The sequence below is a fragment of a genome, unplaced genomic scaffold (assembly GCF_019419815.1).
Source record: "Pyrus x bretschneideri cultivar Hongxiangsu unplaced genomic scaffold, Pyrus_bretschneideri_v1 Contig10, whole genome shotgun sequence".
Classification (NCBI taxonomy): Eukaryota; Viridiplantae; Streptophyta; class Magnoliopsida; order Rosales; family Rosaceae; genus Pyrus; species Pyrus x bretschneideri.
In genome coordinates this window covers 6388567-6406442 of record NW_025999391.1, presented here as the reverse complement: position 1 = coordinate 6406442, position 17876 = coordinate 6388567, and the positions used below count along the sequence as shown (strand labels likewise).

General features: G+C 36.7%; 2 protein-coding genes and 2 pseudogenes across 2 annotated transcripts; 1 reads left to right on the top strand and 3 right to left on the bottom strand.

Annotated features, from left to right (window-relative positions):
• Positions 1-3069: 3069 nt before the first annotated feature.
• LOC103959875 (photosystem II reaction center Psb28 protein) lies at positions 3070-4501 on the top strand. Its single transcript, XM_009372248.3, has 2 exons — positions 3070-3334; positions 3780-4501. Exons 1-2 carry the CDS (start codon positions 3262-3264, stop codon positions 4247-4249), a joined length of 543 nt encoding a protein of 180 aa, XP_009370523.1. The 5' UTR covers positions 3070-3261; the 3' UTR covers positions 4250-4501.
• A 136-nt stretch (positions 4502-4637) lies between these two features.
• On the bottom strand, positions 4638-7910 carry LOC103959885 (subtilisin-like protease SBT1.2). Its single transcript, XM_018650549.2, has one exon. It carries the CDS (start codon positions 7243-7245, stop codon positions 4939-4941), a length of 2307 nt encoding a protein of 768 aa, XP_018506065.1. The 5' UTR covers positions 7246-7910; the 3' UTR covers positions 4638-4938.
• A 4872-nt stretch (positions 7911-12782) lies between these two features.
• LOC103959892 lies at positions 12783-13122 on the bottom strand (annotated as a pseudogene).
• A 3305-nt stretch (positions 13123-16427) lies between these two features.
• LOC103959900 lies at positions 16428-17045 on the bottom strand (annotated as a pseudogene).
• Between the last annotated feature and the right edge of the window lie 831 nt (positions 17046-17876).

Sequence of the window (17876 nt, the reverse complement as noted above, 5' to 3'; positions counted from 1 at the left end):
TCAAGTAATGAGACAAAACTTTTCGATGGTTATAAACGAAAAATCACGATTTAACGGTTATTGTAACTCCGATTTTGATGATTTTTTACAGCTACACTCCTTGACCCTAAATGAATACAATGAATGAATTCGATCTTTAATTTAAAATATTTACACTAGTGGATACCACAAAATCTTATGTTATACTTGATGAAAGTATAAATAAACTCTTAAGTGTTAGTGAATCTATCGTTTTGATGGGATACGCATCCTACGAAACTAATTTCAACGATCCAACCGTCAAACTTGTTTATATATGCTTCGAGATCGCATACGCCAAAAATTGCAAAAAACACAAACATTCAGAGATCAAGTAATGAGACAAAACTTTTCGACGGTTATAAATGAAAAATTACGATTTAATGGTTATTTTAACTCCGATTTTGATGATTTTTTACAGCTACACTCATTGACTCTATATGAATACAATGAATGAATTTGATCTTCAATTTAAAATATTTACACTAGTGAATACCATAAAATCTTATGTTATACTTGATGAAAGTATAAATAAGTGTAGATTTTTAAAAATCTCATGAACAATGTTATTTATTTGAGTGAAAAATTAATAATAATAAGTGTGAGAAATGTAATCACACGTAATGAAAAACTTTACAACGTTCATTAAGGGGTCAACTCCGAAATTTAGTATGTATATACTAATTTAGTATTATGTTTTACATTTTTTTGGGTCAAATTATGTTTTTCTTTTCATTTTTATTGATTTAAAATATAATTTTCTTAACGGGTAACGGGTTGGGTCATATTACCTGATAATATTAACGGGTTGATTTCGGGTCGGGTCATATTACCTGTTTACTTTAACAGGTATTACACGACACGACCCGTTAAGCTATCGGGTATGACACGAAAACGACACGAACACGAGAAACACGACACGAATGCCAGGTCTACTATTCACTCACCTTACTCTTTATTTTGTCATTATCGTTAAAACTCAAAATTTTCAAGTCCTTTTCATTAGTTTTCCTATTAATTTACCTTACTATCACTCGTACGAACATCACATATTCAGGGCATATTCTTAGTCAATTTATGCATGAGTCGCGGTTACCTCACATGGATGTCGCTCTCCAGGTTGTTTGATATCTCAAGGCCACTCTAGGCCAAGGTTTGCTTTTTCCATCAAACAATAAATTGAACTTGGTTGCTTATTGTGACTCGGATTGGGCTAAGTGTCCTGTAATTCGTTGTTCTACTATTGGATATTTTGTTTTCTTGGGGAGTTCATTGATCTCTTAGTGGAAAAAGAGGAAAATAACCATTTTATTATAGCAGCAAATCAAGTTTTTTTATGAAAGAACTTGACACATTGAAATGGATTGCCACACGACCTAGGACCGTTGTAGGATCCTAATCTTCAACACGCGTCCTCACGAGTGACCCCACATGGGGTCACAAGGAAAACTAATTCTCGATGTTCCACATTGAGAATTGGTCAAGTCATGATGTCAAAGCTAACACAACTTGTCAAGAACTCGGTCATCGTTTAGGGACTAGAACTAACACAACTTTTCGAGGGCTCATTTAGTCAATATCCTTAAGCTAGAGCTAGCGCAACTTTTCGAAAGTCCAACTTAAGAAGATTGCCCAGTAAATCAGGTGTAGGACATAGCGAAATAATGACTTATTTCTAGCTAACTATGCTTCTTGGAACTCGATTTTAATCTAACTTTGCTCTTTGTAACTCAAAAATCATCACTTTACTCTCTGAAACTCAAAGTTCACTCCATTTCCCCCCTGGAATTTAAATTGATTCCATTTTGCCCCTGAAACTTGAAAGTCGTCTCTATAAAACTCAAAATTTGCTCCACAATACCCTTAGATTTGTTAATTTCTTATGTGGGTTTGATTTGGGTGTGTCATGCTTATCATTTTTTTTCATCTCTTCAATTTCTTTTAAACTTAATATTCTCTAATTGTTGAATGTTAACATATAATAGAGATTTATAATCAAATTTATTGCACATGTGACAACCTTATTGGGTGTTGACTCCCACAAATGTTTTCGGAAGCCACCTATAAATTTCAAGGAAAAGAGAGAGTTCACAAATTAAAATGGAATGAATTTTGAGTTTCAGGAAGCAAAGTGATGATTTTTGAGTTATATGGGGTAAAGTGAGATCAAAATAAAATTCCAGAAATGTGGCTAAAAATAAGACTGAAAGATTGCTATGCCCATGGTGGCAACGTCAGGAACACGATGATTGCTATGTTTTTTTCTTTTATTTTTATTTTTATCGTGGTTATTTTTGTTTAGCTAATTTTAAATTATAGAAAAACACATAAAAGTCCTGCATGAATCACATTATATTTGCTTTTATATTTTGTACCAATCTGATCCAAAACAAAAGTTTAATACATACTTTATTTTCTTACTCACATATCACTGTCTTGTTGAGATATGAGATGTTGTTGTTGTTGTTTTTTTTTTTTTTTTTTTTTTTTTTTTTGGTTTTTGTTTTTGTTTTTGTTTTAGTCATGAGGTCGATCTACATAAAACCAAAACAGAGTTATGAGAAACTATATCATAAAAAATCAAACATCAATTCAAATTGAAAAGCTCGATTATCTGAACTGAACCAAAATGGTCTTATTTAGTTCGTTACAATTTGGAAAAATCATTGGTAATATGCTAGGTTTGGTTAACAGTATATATTCTAAAGTTTAAAGGCTTTTTCTAACAGAATCATTAAATTATTTAACCGCTCTTATTCAGACGTATAACTTGTGCGTTTTTAATTTGCATTGAAAAATTGTCACTAGGGCCGAATTAATTGAGATGGATTGTATAAGACTAGCAATATTGGCCTGTTTGACCTTGGACTTTGCATCTTGGTCCATGAATACTTGAGTGAACCGCTGTTGGGCTTGGATCCAAAGCGGAATAGCAGGCGACGTGTCCAATTGCAGTGATTTGCCGCGTATTCAAGGACCCTGATGCAAAGTCACAACATACCAGAATCTACTCAATCTGGCAAGTTGGAAACTTGAAAGTGCTAATCTCTCTCTCTCTCTCCACAGTATATCCACCAATCATTTGAAAAGCTAAGAACGTACTCAGAGTGAATGGTTATGCTTGTTACACGCCACTCTATGTCCTTGTTACTCACCACTCTATCCCCAAACCACAACTCCTTTTAGTCCTTTCTCCTCTTTTAACACTCACACACACACTCTCTCTCTCTTTCTGCTTGTGTAATGGCAACCCTGCAGTCGCTTGCATTCTCCTCTCCAGTCTCACAGTGTCTGCAGCAACCACGCCTCCATTCAGGTAGCTCTTTTGGCTTTTTACTGCATTTTCTGTAATTCGGTTCCAAGCAGTAAACTTTACTGTGGTTTATGTTTTTATTTTCTTGGGGGTCATAATTTAACTCAGTACATTAACGTTTATGTGTTGTGCTCTTGGGAAATTATAGGCGAAGGGTCAAATGGGGTGAAATTGTTCGTTGGGTTTTGTTAAAGTTTCAAACTTTGTGTCAGTTTTAGCAGTTTCCAAGTTGATGTGATCGGATATAATTTTCTCATGATGCCTATCAATTAAAACACTAAATTTGTTAATTGGGTTTTATAAGTAACTATATGTTGCTGAACCAATCAATTTAACTAATTAGTACTTAATGATAATTATTGATAAGACCAAGTGATGGATTGTGACTTGTGAGCATAGCCATGGTACTAGCAATTGGCAAATGATGATTTATGTTCTGATTGTGTAGGCTTGTTATGTTGGGGTGTTCATAGAATTGCAGAATCCACATTCAATGGGCAGTCTTTGCGCGTGTCTCGTCCCCAGTGGGCGCCGTTAAGACGGTGTACTCAAGTGTCTAGGTCTATTACAATGATGGTCAAACCGAAAATTCAGTTCATCCAAGGAACCGATGAACAGACAATACCAGATGTGAGGCTAACCAAATCAAAAGACGGTACAAATGGCGTGGCTATTTTCAGGTTTGAGCAACCTTCTGTGTTTGACTCCTCTGGTGAGTTTGGTGACATCACTGGATTTTACATGATTGACGAAGAAGGGGTCCTTTCGTCAGTTGATGTTAACGCCAAATTTGTCAACGGAAAGCCTGCAGGAATTGAAGCAAAGTACATAATGCGGACTCCAAGAGATTGGGACAGATTCATGAGATTCATGGAACGCTACGCAAATGACAATGGCTTGAGTTTCATCAAAACATGAGGCAAATCAGGCAATGTATATCGTTATCTGTTGTCTTCCTTGAATATCTTATTAGTCCACACATGTATTTTAATGCAAGTACAGCATCGTCCTTCCGCTTCAACCAATTTTTCTGCTCTTATTGAGAATTATGTCAGTATTCTGTATTTTGAGTTATAGAGGTGAGAAAGCTTATGTTTCAAAGCCTTCTTTTAACTACGCTCTTGCAATTTGAAGAAATGATACGATGAAGGTGACAAATTAAACGATTCAGCCTATGTGTTCAACCATTTATCTTGTAGTTGCAGAATGCAGACGACTTGTTAAGGCACTGATAAACCATGTAAGTTTGTTTCTATGTCTCCCTTGGATTTCATATTTTAATTCAAAATATTATAACATCTGCTCAATTGATGATATAGATGATAGAAGACATGGATTCTTATACTAGATACCGAGATTTATATATGCAAATTCAATATTCCCAACACCATAAGAGACCAATAGTTAATACAATAAAAGCATCTGCCTTTATCAGATGATAAAAAGACAGTTTACATCTAAAATTTTCTCCCTCGAAAAGCTAGGATAAGGTATTCGCCCTCTAATGGTTATAAATGTGAATCCAATGAGTCAATAACAATGGATTTTTTGATTTCTAGAGTAGAACTACCACGACCACTCTCATGCCGTGATTGTTATCAGCCCTTTTACTTCCAAGTCACCGAGAAGGGGCTTTTAACCCGATTGAAGCTATTGTTAGAATTCACCCATGTCAGCTGCCCTTGTGCAAAGCTCATCTTCCCTTTTTCTGTTCTCTTCCTTGATATAAACCATACCTTATAACTCAAACTCTGATTGATGTGTGTGAAGATTAACCTTTGGGGTTTAACTCTCACATTTACTTCCTTAGGTGCCATTACTTCCACCTTGTAAATGGAATTAGGACTCCCCACGTTTGTTACTCGTCTTTTGATCATTTTACTTCTTGTACCATGTTTGAATATAACTGAAATGGAAGGGTAATTGAGGCTGAAACCCCTGTTCATCTTCAAAACTTCGCGGCAGCTAACATTCCTGTGAGTGATGGTAAGAATTTCTGATTTTGTGTATCCAAGAGTGCATAAATGTGTGACATAATCCTCCGGCCTGATGTCATAAATCAACCCTGGATCAATGGCTCTTTCGGGGTTGACATGTCCGGCACCAATTGCAAAAACACCAGCTGGTTTGTCTCCATCCATTATCGGTTTTCCTGAATGGTCAACTACCTCAGCAGTTGTCATAACGGCAGATTTAATGGCTGCAGGGCTCCATTTGGGATGAGCTGAGCGTATCAGAGCAGCGATGCCACTGCCATGTGGACAGGCCATTGAAGTCCCCGACATGATAGTAAAATTCACTCTTCTAGAATCTTCTGGAAGGCCGGTGGGGCCTAAGTTTTGAGGCCAAGCAGCAATTATGTTGACCCCGGGAGCAATCACATCCGGTTTGAGGATTGAAGGGTTAGAATAACTCGGTCCTCTAGCAGAGAACTGAGCTACTGCTGGTGCTCTGGATTTTCCTATAACTGTACCTCCGAATACAATTCTAGCTGTCGGTCTCCTTGTAGAGTTTATGTAAGCTTTCAAGCGAACTGATTCTTTGAAACCAATAAGAGTTGCAGGCAAGACATGGACATCAATTGAGTTTTCCTCTTGGTTTATCACCGTGTTTGCCAAGATCATTGCAGCACCCCCAGCTTCCTTCACCACTTCACCTTTCTCTGCTCTTCCATTGACACCTCGGTCACAAACCACAATTTTTCCGCGGACTTTTGCTCGTGGAAGAGACCCTTTGAAGCAATATTCACTTCCACTATTCTCACTTGTCACGTAAACCAGTTCAAGCTCTTTCCCTGCTCTCTTAAGATGGTTTCCAGGGTACAAAGATTCCCCATAGAGATATTTTCCGTTCCCCATTTGAACTATTCCTGGAAATCTTCGGTCTAGTGTACTTGCACCAATGGTAGTGATCCAAGGAGCTTCATTGGCAACTGAGCTTTGGATGGGACCATTGTTGCCTGCTGCGCACACAACTGAAATTCCATGCTCTACTGCTCGAAAACTGCCAATTGCAATGTTGTCATCGAAAAGTGGAATGGGGAAGCCACCTAGAGAGAGGGAGAGAACGTCTACTCCATCTCTAATTGCAGCATCCATCGCTGCAAGGATATCAGAGCTATAACATCCATTGAGCCAGCACACTTTGTACACCGCTATATGTGCCCCGGGAGCCATTCCTTGAGCCACACCAGCTGCATTGCCTAAAACACTTGCCATTGGGACAGTGGCGCCCCCTGCTGTTGATGATGTGTGAGTTCCATGCCCATGGGAATCACGCGGTGACACATACTCACGACCACCATCTGGTGTGTATGTAGCTACGCGATGGCCCTTAGTGAAGAACCTAGCACCAATGAGTTTCCGGTTGCAATTTGAAGAATTGAAGTTCTGCCCTTCTTGACAAATCCCTCTCCATTTCTTGGGAACTGCTGGCATTCCACGATCATTGAAGCTCGGACTCTCGGGCCAAACTCCAGTATCGAGCACCCCAATGATTGTGCCTCTACCAAAGGCAGACTTGTACCAAGCACCTTCCCTTGAAGCACTGAGGCTGAGTCCCAAGAATTTGTAAGAATAAGTAGTGTGAATTTGGAGCCTATGGTCAGGCCTAATTGAAATGACATCAGGCAGCATTTTCAAGGACTCGAGCTCCAACTCAGATAGCTGAGCGGCAAACCCTTCCATGGCAGAATGGTAAGAGTAAAGAAGTCTCGAAGAAGCGTCTTCTTCGGAAGACATTGTTTGTTCAAGAAACGAGAGATGCCAACTCGGCTTAGAAGCAAAAGAAGAGCTGGTCACACCCTGCGGGTTGAGCTGAACAATGTAAGTCTGGAGAGTGTTTGCACAAACCGAAACCAAGACAACGAAGAGAATGGAAATGAAAAGACGGGTTTTGAGTGTTACGAGTTCCATTGTTGAAGGTTAAGAACACAATGGAGCGTAGGCTGCTGAATGTGCATGATTTGGTGGAAGAACTGAGGGGGTATTTGAAGGAGTTTGGGGGAGCTTCATAAAAAAAAGAGAGCTCTGAGTTGAAATACGAAACTCGTGAAATATAAGAGCTCTGCATCACGAGGATCCATAGTAGTGGTCAAGAGTGAAGAGCTTGAGCTAAAAGCCTTTCACGGGATGTAATGGTTTAAGATTTATTTCATTTATTACCATGGAAGGCAGTAATGTAAAAGAATTCTGTGAATCTTTGTTTCTCAATTTGGCGTTTGGATTTCATAGAATATAGAAGTTGGTCATTTAATGCTGATCTCCCTTCATGCTGCTCTGCATTTACCAACACGCTCTCTATCCTCTACATTGGTCTCCCTGCCTCCGTCCCCACATGCAGCTTGTGCATTGCTACTAGTTTGAACAAGGGCGGAAATTTGAACTTCGGGATATTGGAAAGAGAAGTACCATTAGATTAGAAACTCGAGCATCACAGTAAAAAATACGAAAATATGAATGTATTACCAAAGATCGATTTGGATGTCGTAATGTATGTAACAATAATAATCTACTAATTGTTCCTTTGGAGCCTAGCGGCTGTGTGAAAAACATATCCCTTTGTCCTGGGTTTGAAAGTTCAAAAATTACAATTGCCGATTTTATGGAGAAATATTTGCCTGTGCCATAAAAAATCAACTTATTTATGATACTGTCAGCACATCAAACTTCAATTTAATTACGATACTGTCATTACCACAAAATTCAATATGTTTACAATTGTGCTAGTGCTTCCATGTTTTTATTCTTATTATTAATAAAAATTCATTTAGTGCTTTTCGTTGTGTGGAAAAATTTTCATTAAAGCCCCTAAAATCATAACATTGCCAATTTAAATTATCTCCCAAACTCTTGCTAACCAAACACCAATCTCTCTCTTTGAATCCATAACCACTTGTGTATGTCAACACCTATTATTTTCCTCTCTTCTTTCCTATGCCATGGCAGATCGGGCATGGCTTCTCCGTCGACTTCACGGGCCCGCCCCCATTAATTCTCTCCGCCAACCTCTCTCCTCCCTCGTCATCGATCCTTTCTCTACAACACTGATCAAATCAGTAAATCTAGCTCATAGGTTTCTTAACCATCCATATTAATGTGGTTTTTTCAAACTCATAAACTTTTATCATTTTATCGAGATGTGACAAATCCTAAATGGAGGGGGGTGGGTGAGAAACCATAGTAGTTCTGTCATAGCATATCCAATGAGTGATTTCCACACGTCCGAAATTCAAAAAGATCTAAGACACAAAAGTAAATACAAAAGAGTCATTACTGGTATTTTAAAGAAGAGCAACTTATATGAAACGTGTTCACCATCACATGGTATCTTGATCCAATACATTGTCATGTGAAAAAAAAAAACTTGCATGCTGCATGCATTATTGGATAGGGGATTTTAGGTGGCTGTATGAACTCGTTTCTTGTAAGCACTTCTCCTTCAAAACTGCAATAATCTCATAATAGGTCCTAAGCATGGCCAACCCTAAGGGTAGTCAAAATAGGTGCCTGCCTAGGGCTAGGCCCCCACTTCGGAGGGGCCTCCATTTTTTAAATATATATGTGTATAAATTTTACAATTTAAATTCAATAAAAGTTTCAAAAAATAAAATCATAGGCAATACTATTACTTTCCACAAAAACAATTTTACTTTTTTTTTCCCGTCACTTATAGGTAACTATAGTTTTACTCCTTCATCTGTATTAAAATTCAAAATTCAAAATGCTAGTTCTTTTTTTCTCGATACAACCCCACTCACTTTCACTCTCTTTTTGCATAAAAACTATCGCTCTTCTCTCTTGGTCTTCACATGGTGAGCATTCTGATAATGATGGGAGATACTTGTTTTCTAGAGCTAAAAATTTTGAGAGAAACTTTACCGAAGGAAATAAATTAGGCAATGGAAGTGTTGAAATATCTAATACAAATGGATGATTGTTTCCCGAATACATGAGTTGCTTATAAAATTTTGTTAACCATACCAGTTACAGTTGCCTCTGCAAAAGGAAGATTTTCAAAATTAGAGTTCATCAAATCTTATCTTCGATCAATTATGTCACAAGAAAGATTGAATGAGTTAACTATTTTATCAATTGAAAAGGAATTGGTTGAAAAACTAGATTATGTAAACTTAATTAGTGCATTTGCGTCTAAAAACGCGAGACGCGTAATATTTAAGTAATGTTTGTATATCTTTTTTCTTTTGATATTAATTTTTAATGATCTTTGATGTAGACTTTTTCATGTAGTTAGCGAATTCATTTTTATACATATTAATGTACAAAGGGGTGAGGGTCAAAGAGCTCTAATGCTCCATAACGAGGGTTCGCCTAGGGTCCCAAATTCTCAGGGCCAACCCCGGTCCTAAGGGGCACTAATGGTGCCACTAGGATGATGATGTCTTCATTGCGAGAAGGACTTATATGAAATTGATTTACTGTCATGTGGAGTTCCAATAAAAAAAAGTTATAGCGTTTGGAGACAAACTTACATATTATATAACAATATTAAAACAGAACTTTACAGAGCATTCGGGTAAACTTATTCCTTGCAAATTGCTCTTATTGACTACAACACGTAACCAAGACGGAAGTTTATACTATTGAAGAGATAACCGGCGAAAGTGGTACAAAAAGGATTTTAAATTAGCCTTATCAATTGAGAGTACGCTACACGCGTATCCACAGTATTATGAATCATGACATAAGAAATAGAGCCCCCTACATACACGTAAAGTTAAAATAAAGAGATCCAAAGCTCATTTTTACAAAACAAAAGCTCATTTTAACAAGAAAAAATACAAAGCCCAAACTGGTTTGTTTGTTTTGACCGCCAAAACTAATATGCGTTAAAATTTGCTCAACGTGCATGTGTCATATAAAAAAAGAATTGTTTTTAGGGTTGTTTTTATCAGTTCCGTCCTCGTAAAATAAAAACCCTTATTTTCGAAGGATCTACTACGGATTTGAATTCTAGAACCCCAAAGTTTTCTGATTGAGAAGGTAAGGAAATTCGTGAGCCGGTGGCTAACAAGTACTCCGACTTCGAGCTCTTTTACTTGAGGTTGAGGAGTGTACTGACGGAGGAGTTTGCAGATGATCGAAGCAATCGAGAGCGCTTGGTTATTGCAGTCCATGCGATGCTCTTAGAGGCCGGTTTTGTTGTATTCAATCCGATTTCAGGAACGCAGTCGAGTGATCGATTTCAATCTCTTGAACAAATGGCCAGCGCTGGATCATCGGATGATGTGGGTGCCTTATACTTTGCCTCATATTTTGCATGATATTAAAAGAGAAAGTATTAACAATTCTTACGTGATCCAAGCAGTAAAAGGGATAGCGCTGAGGTTTCAGAGTTTTTGGTTGTTGGGGGGGGGGGGGGGGGTGGGTTGGTGGTTACTTCAATGTTTACGGGTGTTTGATCGGTCACCGGTCTGCCACTTACCGGCCTCAACGCCATCTATGTTTGCATGAGGAAAGGTTTGGTAGCGCGGTTGAATTTTTTTGGGAAAACAAGAATGTGGGTCTTCAAGGGAGGGGTTTGTATCGGTCTCTGGAAAATTTGATCTTCGGGTTCTGGAAGATTGTCAATGATGAGATTGTATTGCCTTTTCTGATTGAGCTACGCAGAAATCCTGGTTTTCCGATTGTATTGCCTTTTCCGATTGAGTTTGGGCAAAAGCCGCTGTCGGTGTCTCCAACTGGGATTATGGGTCTTCCATCGGAGCTCAAAATGAAGGTTTTGGAGTCGCCGCCTGGTGTTGACATTGTCAAACTAGCATGCGTTTGTAAGGGGATGAAAAATATGGTTAATGATGTTATTGATGAGTTATTGTGGAGGGATAAGTATTATGAGGAGATTGAGAGGGGGGTTGAGAGTCCAGCGAAAAAAAGACGAGGACAACGAGGAAAGGTGATTGTTGAATGGAAGTTATTATTTGTTAGAATTTGGAAGAGTAAGGCTAAATGGAAGCAGCTGGAGAAACAAAGGCAGGTGGCACCGTCACGGTTCAGGTGCATGCAGTACCGATCAGCTAAACGAAACCAAAGGTCATCTGCTTAGTGCTTACTAATTTTTAATTGTATGGAACCTTGGTTTTGCAGTAGTGTCAGAAAAGATATGTAACGTAAGCCTTACATTAGAAGTTACTATTTGTGTGTAATAACTGGTTTCTATTTTGTTTCTGTTTTTTTTTTTTTTTTTTTTTTTTTTTTTTTTTTAAAGCATAACTTGTAGTTATTTGTAGTGGAGATGATTTTCTTTAGCTTTTCACACACTGTTTTTTTTTACACTTTTGGTAATCAGATTGAATAAATCAAACAAAAATAATAATGAAAATGTGTGTTTATTGTTTTCCTAATCATGTGTTGCTCATCTGCTTCTCAGATATTTTCTTTTCTCGTTTTGGCGAAACTTGTGTTTTCTAGCTTGAATCTAGACTCCAGAAACCCAAAAAATCTTATATGGATGGTTCAATTTCTGAAGAACTCTGTCGCCTTGAATTTGAAACACATGTTTACGTTTTGGGTTTAGTGTTCTTTTGGGTCAGTCATAAATAAAATAAAGAAAAATAAAATAAAGAGCATAATGATAGATACTAAGACCATCTTCAACGGGAGTTCTTAACCATCGCTTTTGAGGACTCATTTAAGAACTTTAAGAGAATATTCGAGTCCAATATTGTCTCCAATAGAAATTCCTTACAGTATAATCTGTAAATGTTGGGACTAAAATATTAAATAAATCATTATTAATTTGGTTAGAGTATGGTGGCCATGATCTAAACAAACACATTAATTACTAAATCATGAGGATGGGTTAGGAACACCTGAAACTTGAGATTGAGTCTAGTAATTGATATTATGTCCTTTAGACAAGATTGTCACTCACCGGTGCCTCAAAATTTGCTTTGGCAAATGTCTCGCGGAAGAAACAACGTCTTTTACTTTACGAAAGTACTTTGATCCACAAAGTACAACAGAACCAAATTGTGCTTAGAACCCTCTCAGTAGATATTCTAATTTCTAAGTATGAAACCAAACTCTATTATGAAGTTCTTTATATAGGCATTGTCGTGCTTTTGCATGAATGAATCAATATGCCTCGTAAATTAATTTTCCAACATAAACTCGGTTCCATAAAGCCCTTTGCAAGAAAACTGATTTCCTCTAATTAATTTCCATTCATTTAATAAAATTGAATTAAATATCAAACTCTAAATTTAATATTGTTATTAGTTTTCCAGCATATATAAACTTGTTACACATGAGCCTTTCTCCAAACAAAAGATCTTCAAAATTAGACGCTCAACATCAAACCTGGAATCTACATATCATAAGCCAAAAATAAATAAACAAAGCCCTTCTACAATATTGATAAGGTACCTAATCTCAAAGTACTAAAAACCAGCAAAGATGGACTAATTAGTAAATGTCATGTTTGAATGGAGCTCCTAATCGAACAAATTGAAAAGTCCCTCGTCATCACTTTCTTCCTTAGGTTCTTCCTTCTTCTCCTCTGGTGGAGGAGCAGCAGCAGCTGGGGCGGCAGCCGCGCTGACACCTGGGGCAGCAGCGGCTACTGCACTGGCGCCGCCACCAACGCCAACATTCAGGATAAGATCGTCAATGTCTCTTCTTCTCAGCAAGCTTGGCGAACAAGCCAGGCCAGTAAGACTCAACAGAGACATTGGCAGCTTTTGCTAATGTTGCAGTCTTCTCAGCAGTGACTGGGATGCCTTCGTCATGGAGGATTAGAGTGGCGTAACTGCAAGCAAGCTCTGAAGCCGACATCGGTTTTTACTGAAATGAGGGAGAAGAGATATCTGAGATTGAGGGGTCTCTTCTACGGTTGTCACGCTAAATCTCTATTGAACTGCAAATGCATGTAGTTATAGATGGAGATCAAAGCTTTGAAGGTTTAGGGATTTTTTTTTTTATTGTTAAACATTGTTAAAGGTTGCCGTTATTTACTTTGCTGATTATTAATTGTTGAATAAATTGTTGTCCTTTTCTTATGGGACTTCGTTATTTGTTACCAAGTCTGTAGGGATACCCATTATTTGTGCAATCTGTTAGTCACGGAACAAGTTTGTTTGTTTGTTTGTTTGTTTTTTGTTTTTTTTGTCAAAGGATAACTTTTATTAAATTTTAATGTAACCGTCTTCAGCAAGAATATTAAATAAAAACTTCAAAACAAGAGTATCCCAACGGAAAGTATCTCTATGCGAGGCAACATATGAGACTACAACATGAGCAGCGGCATTTTCATTACACTTGGCAAACACAAACCTCACCCCTCCTAATTGAGACGCCAAGTGACCAATATCATGGATAAAACACTCCAAAGTAGCATAACCCCATTAATCATACTAATTATCACCTGAGAATTAGACTCAATATCCACCACATCACAACCCATCTTGATACATACCATTAACACTGCTCGAATCATACTAATTAAAAACCAATAAGCCTCCAATGTTTTTTTTATTGGAACCTTATTGGTTTTTAATTTTTTATCAAAGTCCTTGATACGCCTCAAAAAATTTGTATCATTTGGTCTCCCTAGTCAAAAAATTTGGTTTACGTTTTTCTTTAAGCTGTTTCAACCAGTCAAAAAATTATCTATTTTTGATAGAGGAGGATAGCTCTTTGTGTTCGGGGCATTGATCCGAAACTCCGAAGGAAGGGATCATTCCACCAGAAACACCTGCTCTCCCTTCTTTACCAAATTTTATTTAAAGACAGTCGGCGAACTAAGTTAAAAAGACAAATCTCGACCATCAGTAGAAGCCCCAAATACTAGGTCCGTAGACCACTAACAAATCCCAAACCCGGCTACCTTCTTTACATATACGTGTGCGAATAAAATGAGTTTTGATGGTATAGCCAAAATTTAGTCTCTACTTTTAAAAATATCAATTTTTATAATATCTTTCAAATATAGCAGAAAACCAGCTTGAACTAAATACCCTTATAATAAAACCAATTTACAAAAGTTAAAACCTGTTTGATCTTCTGCATTTGTTCAAAGATGGAGACTGGAGTCAAACAAAATGAAAATAGACAGAGACTGCAGAGGCTCCGCCTCTACAAGTTCCGCCGGTAATTACTTGAGTTAATTGGATAGAAATTAATAGAGGATTAACGTCTATAATTTTTTCAGTTCCATATAATTTTTTTTTTGGTTCCATAATATATTGGCGTCAGTTTCTTGCAATTAGTTTTTAACGTTTAAGATATAATACGTCTTTTTTTTGAGTTAAAAATCATCTTTTCAATTCGATTGTTATATTTCAGCTTGGTTTCCTTCGTTTTATGTTCTAATTTATTTTCTTTTATTGCTATTTCGTTATTGAATTTCAATTTTTGGTAAGGGAATCATTGTGGTTGTTTGGCCTTAGGATCTACATTATAATAAAGTATTATTATTATTTTGTAAAATTGTTTAACCCCAAAGGATGGAAGTTCCCATTAGGCTACCTGCAAATTAGGAAGAAACCGAATTAGGTTTTGGTGTGTATGTTTAAAGTTGTAGAAATAGGGCTCGGCTTGAAGACTTTGTTTATTGCACGTAGGAAAAAGATGGAGAAGGGATGGCGAAGGAGCATCCCAATAACACAAGTTTTAATTTTATGGGTATTTAGGTCAATTCAATCAGATTTTTGGCTATATTTGAAAGAATTTGTAAAAACTGATATTTGTGAATTTAGATGGTAAATTTTGGTTAGAATTGATAATACTCGAATAAAATCATTAGAAAACTAGATTTTAATCCCTATATAAGATGAAGTTTAGAAAATGTCTTATACAAGATTAAAATTTGATTTTAGTCCCTAGACTCTATTTAATGCTAGCATATGTATTCAATGTCTCTCTTTTTTATTTATAATTTTATGAATTTAAATTTTATAAAAATATTATAAATTTTAATTCTCATTATGGTAAGCATCTTAATTATATAAGAAAATACTTTCGTAGAGATTTTTCAGTACACTTATGTTTTTGCATATTTTCTTATCTGTCACTAATTCATTACAATATATTTAGGTACGAACATTTTGGTACACTAGGTTAGTATAATATGTTTAGGTATGGACATTTCGGTACACTAGTTTAGTATCATATAGTTAGGTACGAAATTTTTCGTATACTTATGTTTTTACATATTTTCTTATGTGTCACTAATTCACTATAATATATTTAGGTACAGGCATTTCGGTACACTAATTTAGTAAAATATATTATGATACGGACGAGTGAATTAAACTGTGTATAATAATAAATTTAAAATTTAATGTAATAACTTTAAATAAGTTATCTATTAGATAAAAAAACAAAAATATAACATGAATTTGAATTAAGTACACATTAAGGGACTAAAATCAATATTCAATCTAACACCAAGATTTTATTAAATTTTAATCTTCTTGAAGGATTAACCCCCTCAAATCATCAAGAATTATTCTAATTATTTAGCACCAGCTTTGTATAAATGGTGAACAACCAAAGTGGAATTGGTTATTTTCAATCCAAATGTGTTCCCATCGCGGACCCAAGCTACACGAACCGCCTCAATAAAAGCTAGACTTTTTGCAGACACCAAGTCACAAACTCTAATAGAAGCAAAAACACCAAGGACTTGTGCCGCAGTTGTATGAAACATCCCCTCAAAACCCGCTCGACCATTAGACATGAACCATATATGTTTAATTACCTAAATCCGTCCAGACATTGAAAAATTCCAATAAACTGGAATAGAAGAAGGAAACGTAACAACAAGCGAAGAAATGCGCATCGAATAAACAGTCAATTAATAACAAAGATTTGTTGAATCAATTTCAGTTGACTCAGGTAAGGGTAAAAGTACGTAGGCGAAATCTAGAGATGCAAACCCGTCATTAATCGGATGATGAGCAAAATTTAAGGATTAACCTTGATTACCTTTCATATTTATGCTCATGACATGAAATCATCCCATTATCTTCTCTCATCAATGCAAATTATATAATTCCTAACAAGATTTTTTTTTAATTTATCACGCCACTTATTTAGTTCTTCGTTATATATTTATATTGACCAAAAAAGAACAACAATTTGTCCACATAGCAATACGTATCATAAGCAAAAAGGAAATTATGAAAGCCCTACTACAATATTCATTAGGTAACTAATCTCAAACTAAGTAGTAAAAACCAGCAAACTAATTGAAAATTGGACGTCAATGTCTTGTTTCAAAGGAGATCCTAATTGAACAAATCGAAAATTGGACAGTCGTCGTCACTCTGTTCCTCGGGTTCTTCCTTCTTCTTCTTATCCTCTGGTGGAGGAGCAGCAGCAGGGGCGGCAGCTTCAGGCGACACCTGGGGCAGCGACAGAAACTGCACCGCCAGAGCCAGCATTCAGGACAAGATCTTCAACGTTTCTCTTCTCGGCAAGTTTGGCGAAGAGGCTGGGCCAGTAAGACTCGACAGGGACGTTAGCGGCTTTCACCAAGGTTGCAATCTTCTCGGCAGTGACGGGGATGCCTTCATCATGGAGGATCAGAGTGGCGTAGGTGCAAGCAAGCTCTGAAGCCGACATCATTTCTCTACCGAATTGAGGGAGACGAGGTATCGGAAATTGAGGGCTCTCTTTTTCTAGGGTTTTCTATTGAACTGCAAAGCATGCATTTATAGGTCGAGATTCTAGGTAGGGTTTGGCGGTTTAGGGATGTATTCCTAATCCTACGAGGACATTGAGAGAAAATCCAGCCGTTGATTTTTGAGGAGAAAACCTTGCCGTTGATTTTTTAGGAAATATATTATATATTTTATTATAATTATTATAACGGTTATACGCTTATTAATTACATTATTGATTTTAATTTATATTCGCTCATTGATAAATTTTCACGGGAAAATTGCTAGTTTGAAGTTAAAAAAGGAAAAGGGAAATCAATTAAAGTTTCTTGCAGGGAAAGAAATCCAAATAGGGCTAGTTGGGTTGCTTGCAAGCAAAGTCAAAGTGACTTGGATTGCAAGCAAAGAAACTTCAACTTTATAAGAGAACACACGAAGAACCAAAGGAGAAAGAAGTGTAGCATGGATATTCAAAGTACCAAAACGAATGAGAAGCAAGAATAATAGAGCAAATGATTAAAATAAATCAAGGCGATAAGCATCTCGTTTTAGATCGTCAGGTAGAATTAGAGACTAAACAACAGGAGTTAGTTAGTTTATTTGTTTGTTTATGTGCCTTGGAGATTCTTGGCTGCTGAAACCTTATTCATTGGACCTTTTAAGCCACACCTAAACATCCATTGTTCGATGCATGCCATACACAGGAATATAGTAGAATTTTGTGTATTTAGCATTTGCTTATTTAACCATCTAAAGCTCTACTTACAGGTTGGTGTCCATTGGAAACCAACGGAAATAATATATCCTCTTTTATCTCACACCACTTGACCTACCAGAAATGTATCCCCTCATTCTTCTTCTTCTTCTTCTGCTTTAGAGAGAGAAGAGGATATATCCGGAGACAGCCAAGAATCCCGCTAAGTT

Bases quoted from the DNA above. Each gene is read 5' to 3' on its own strand.
- LOC103959875 (XM_009372248.3), top strand. From the start codon at position 3,262: ATGGCAACCCTGCAGTCGCTTGCATTCTCCTCTCCAGTCTCACAGTGT. The intron at 3,335-3,779 runs GTAGCTCTTTTG...CTGATTGTGTAG, and splicing joins GCAACCACGCCTCCATTCAG to GCTTGTTATGTTGGGGTGTT.
- LOC103959885 (XM_018650549.2), bottom strand. From the start codon at position 7,245: ATGGAACTCGTAACACTCAAAACCCGTCTTTTCATTTCCATTCTCTTC.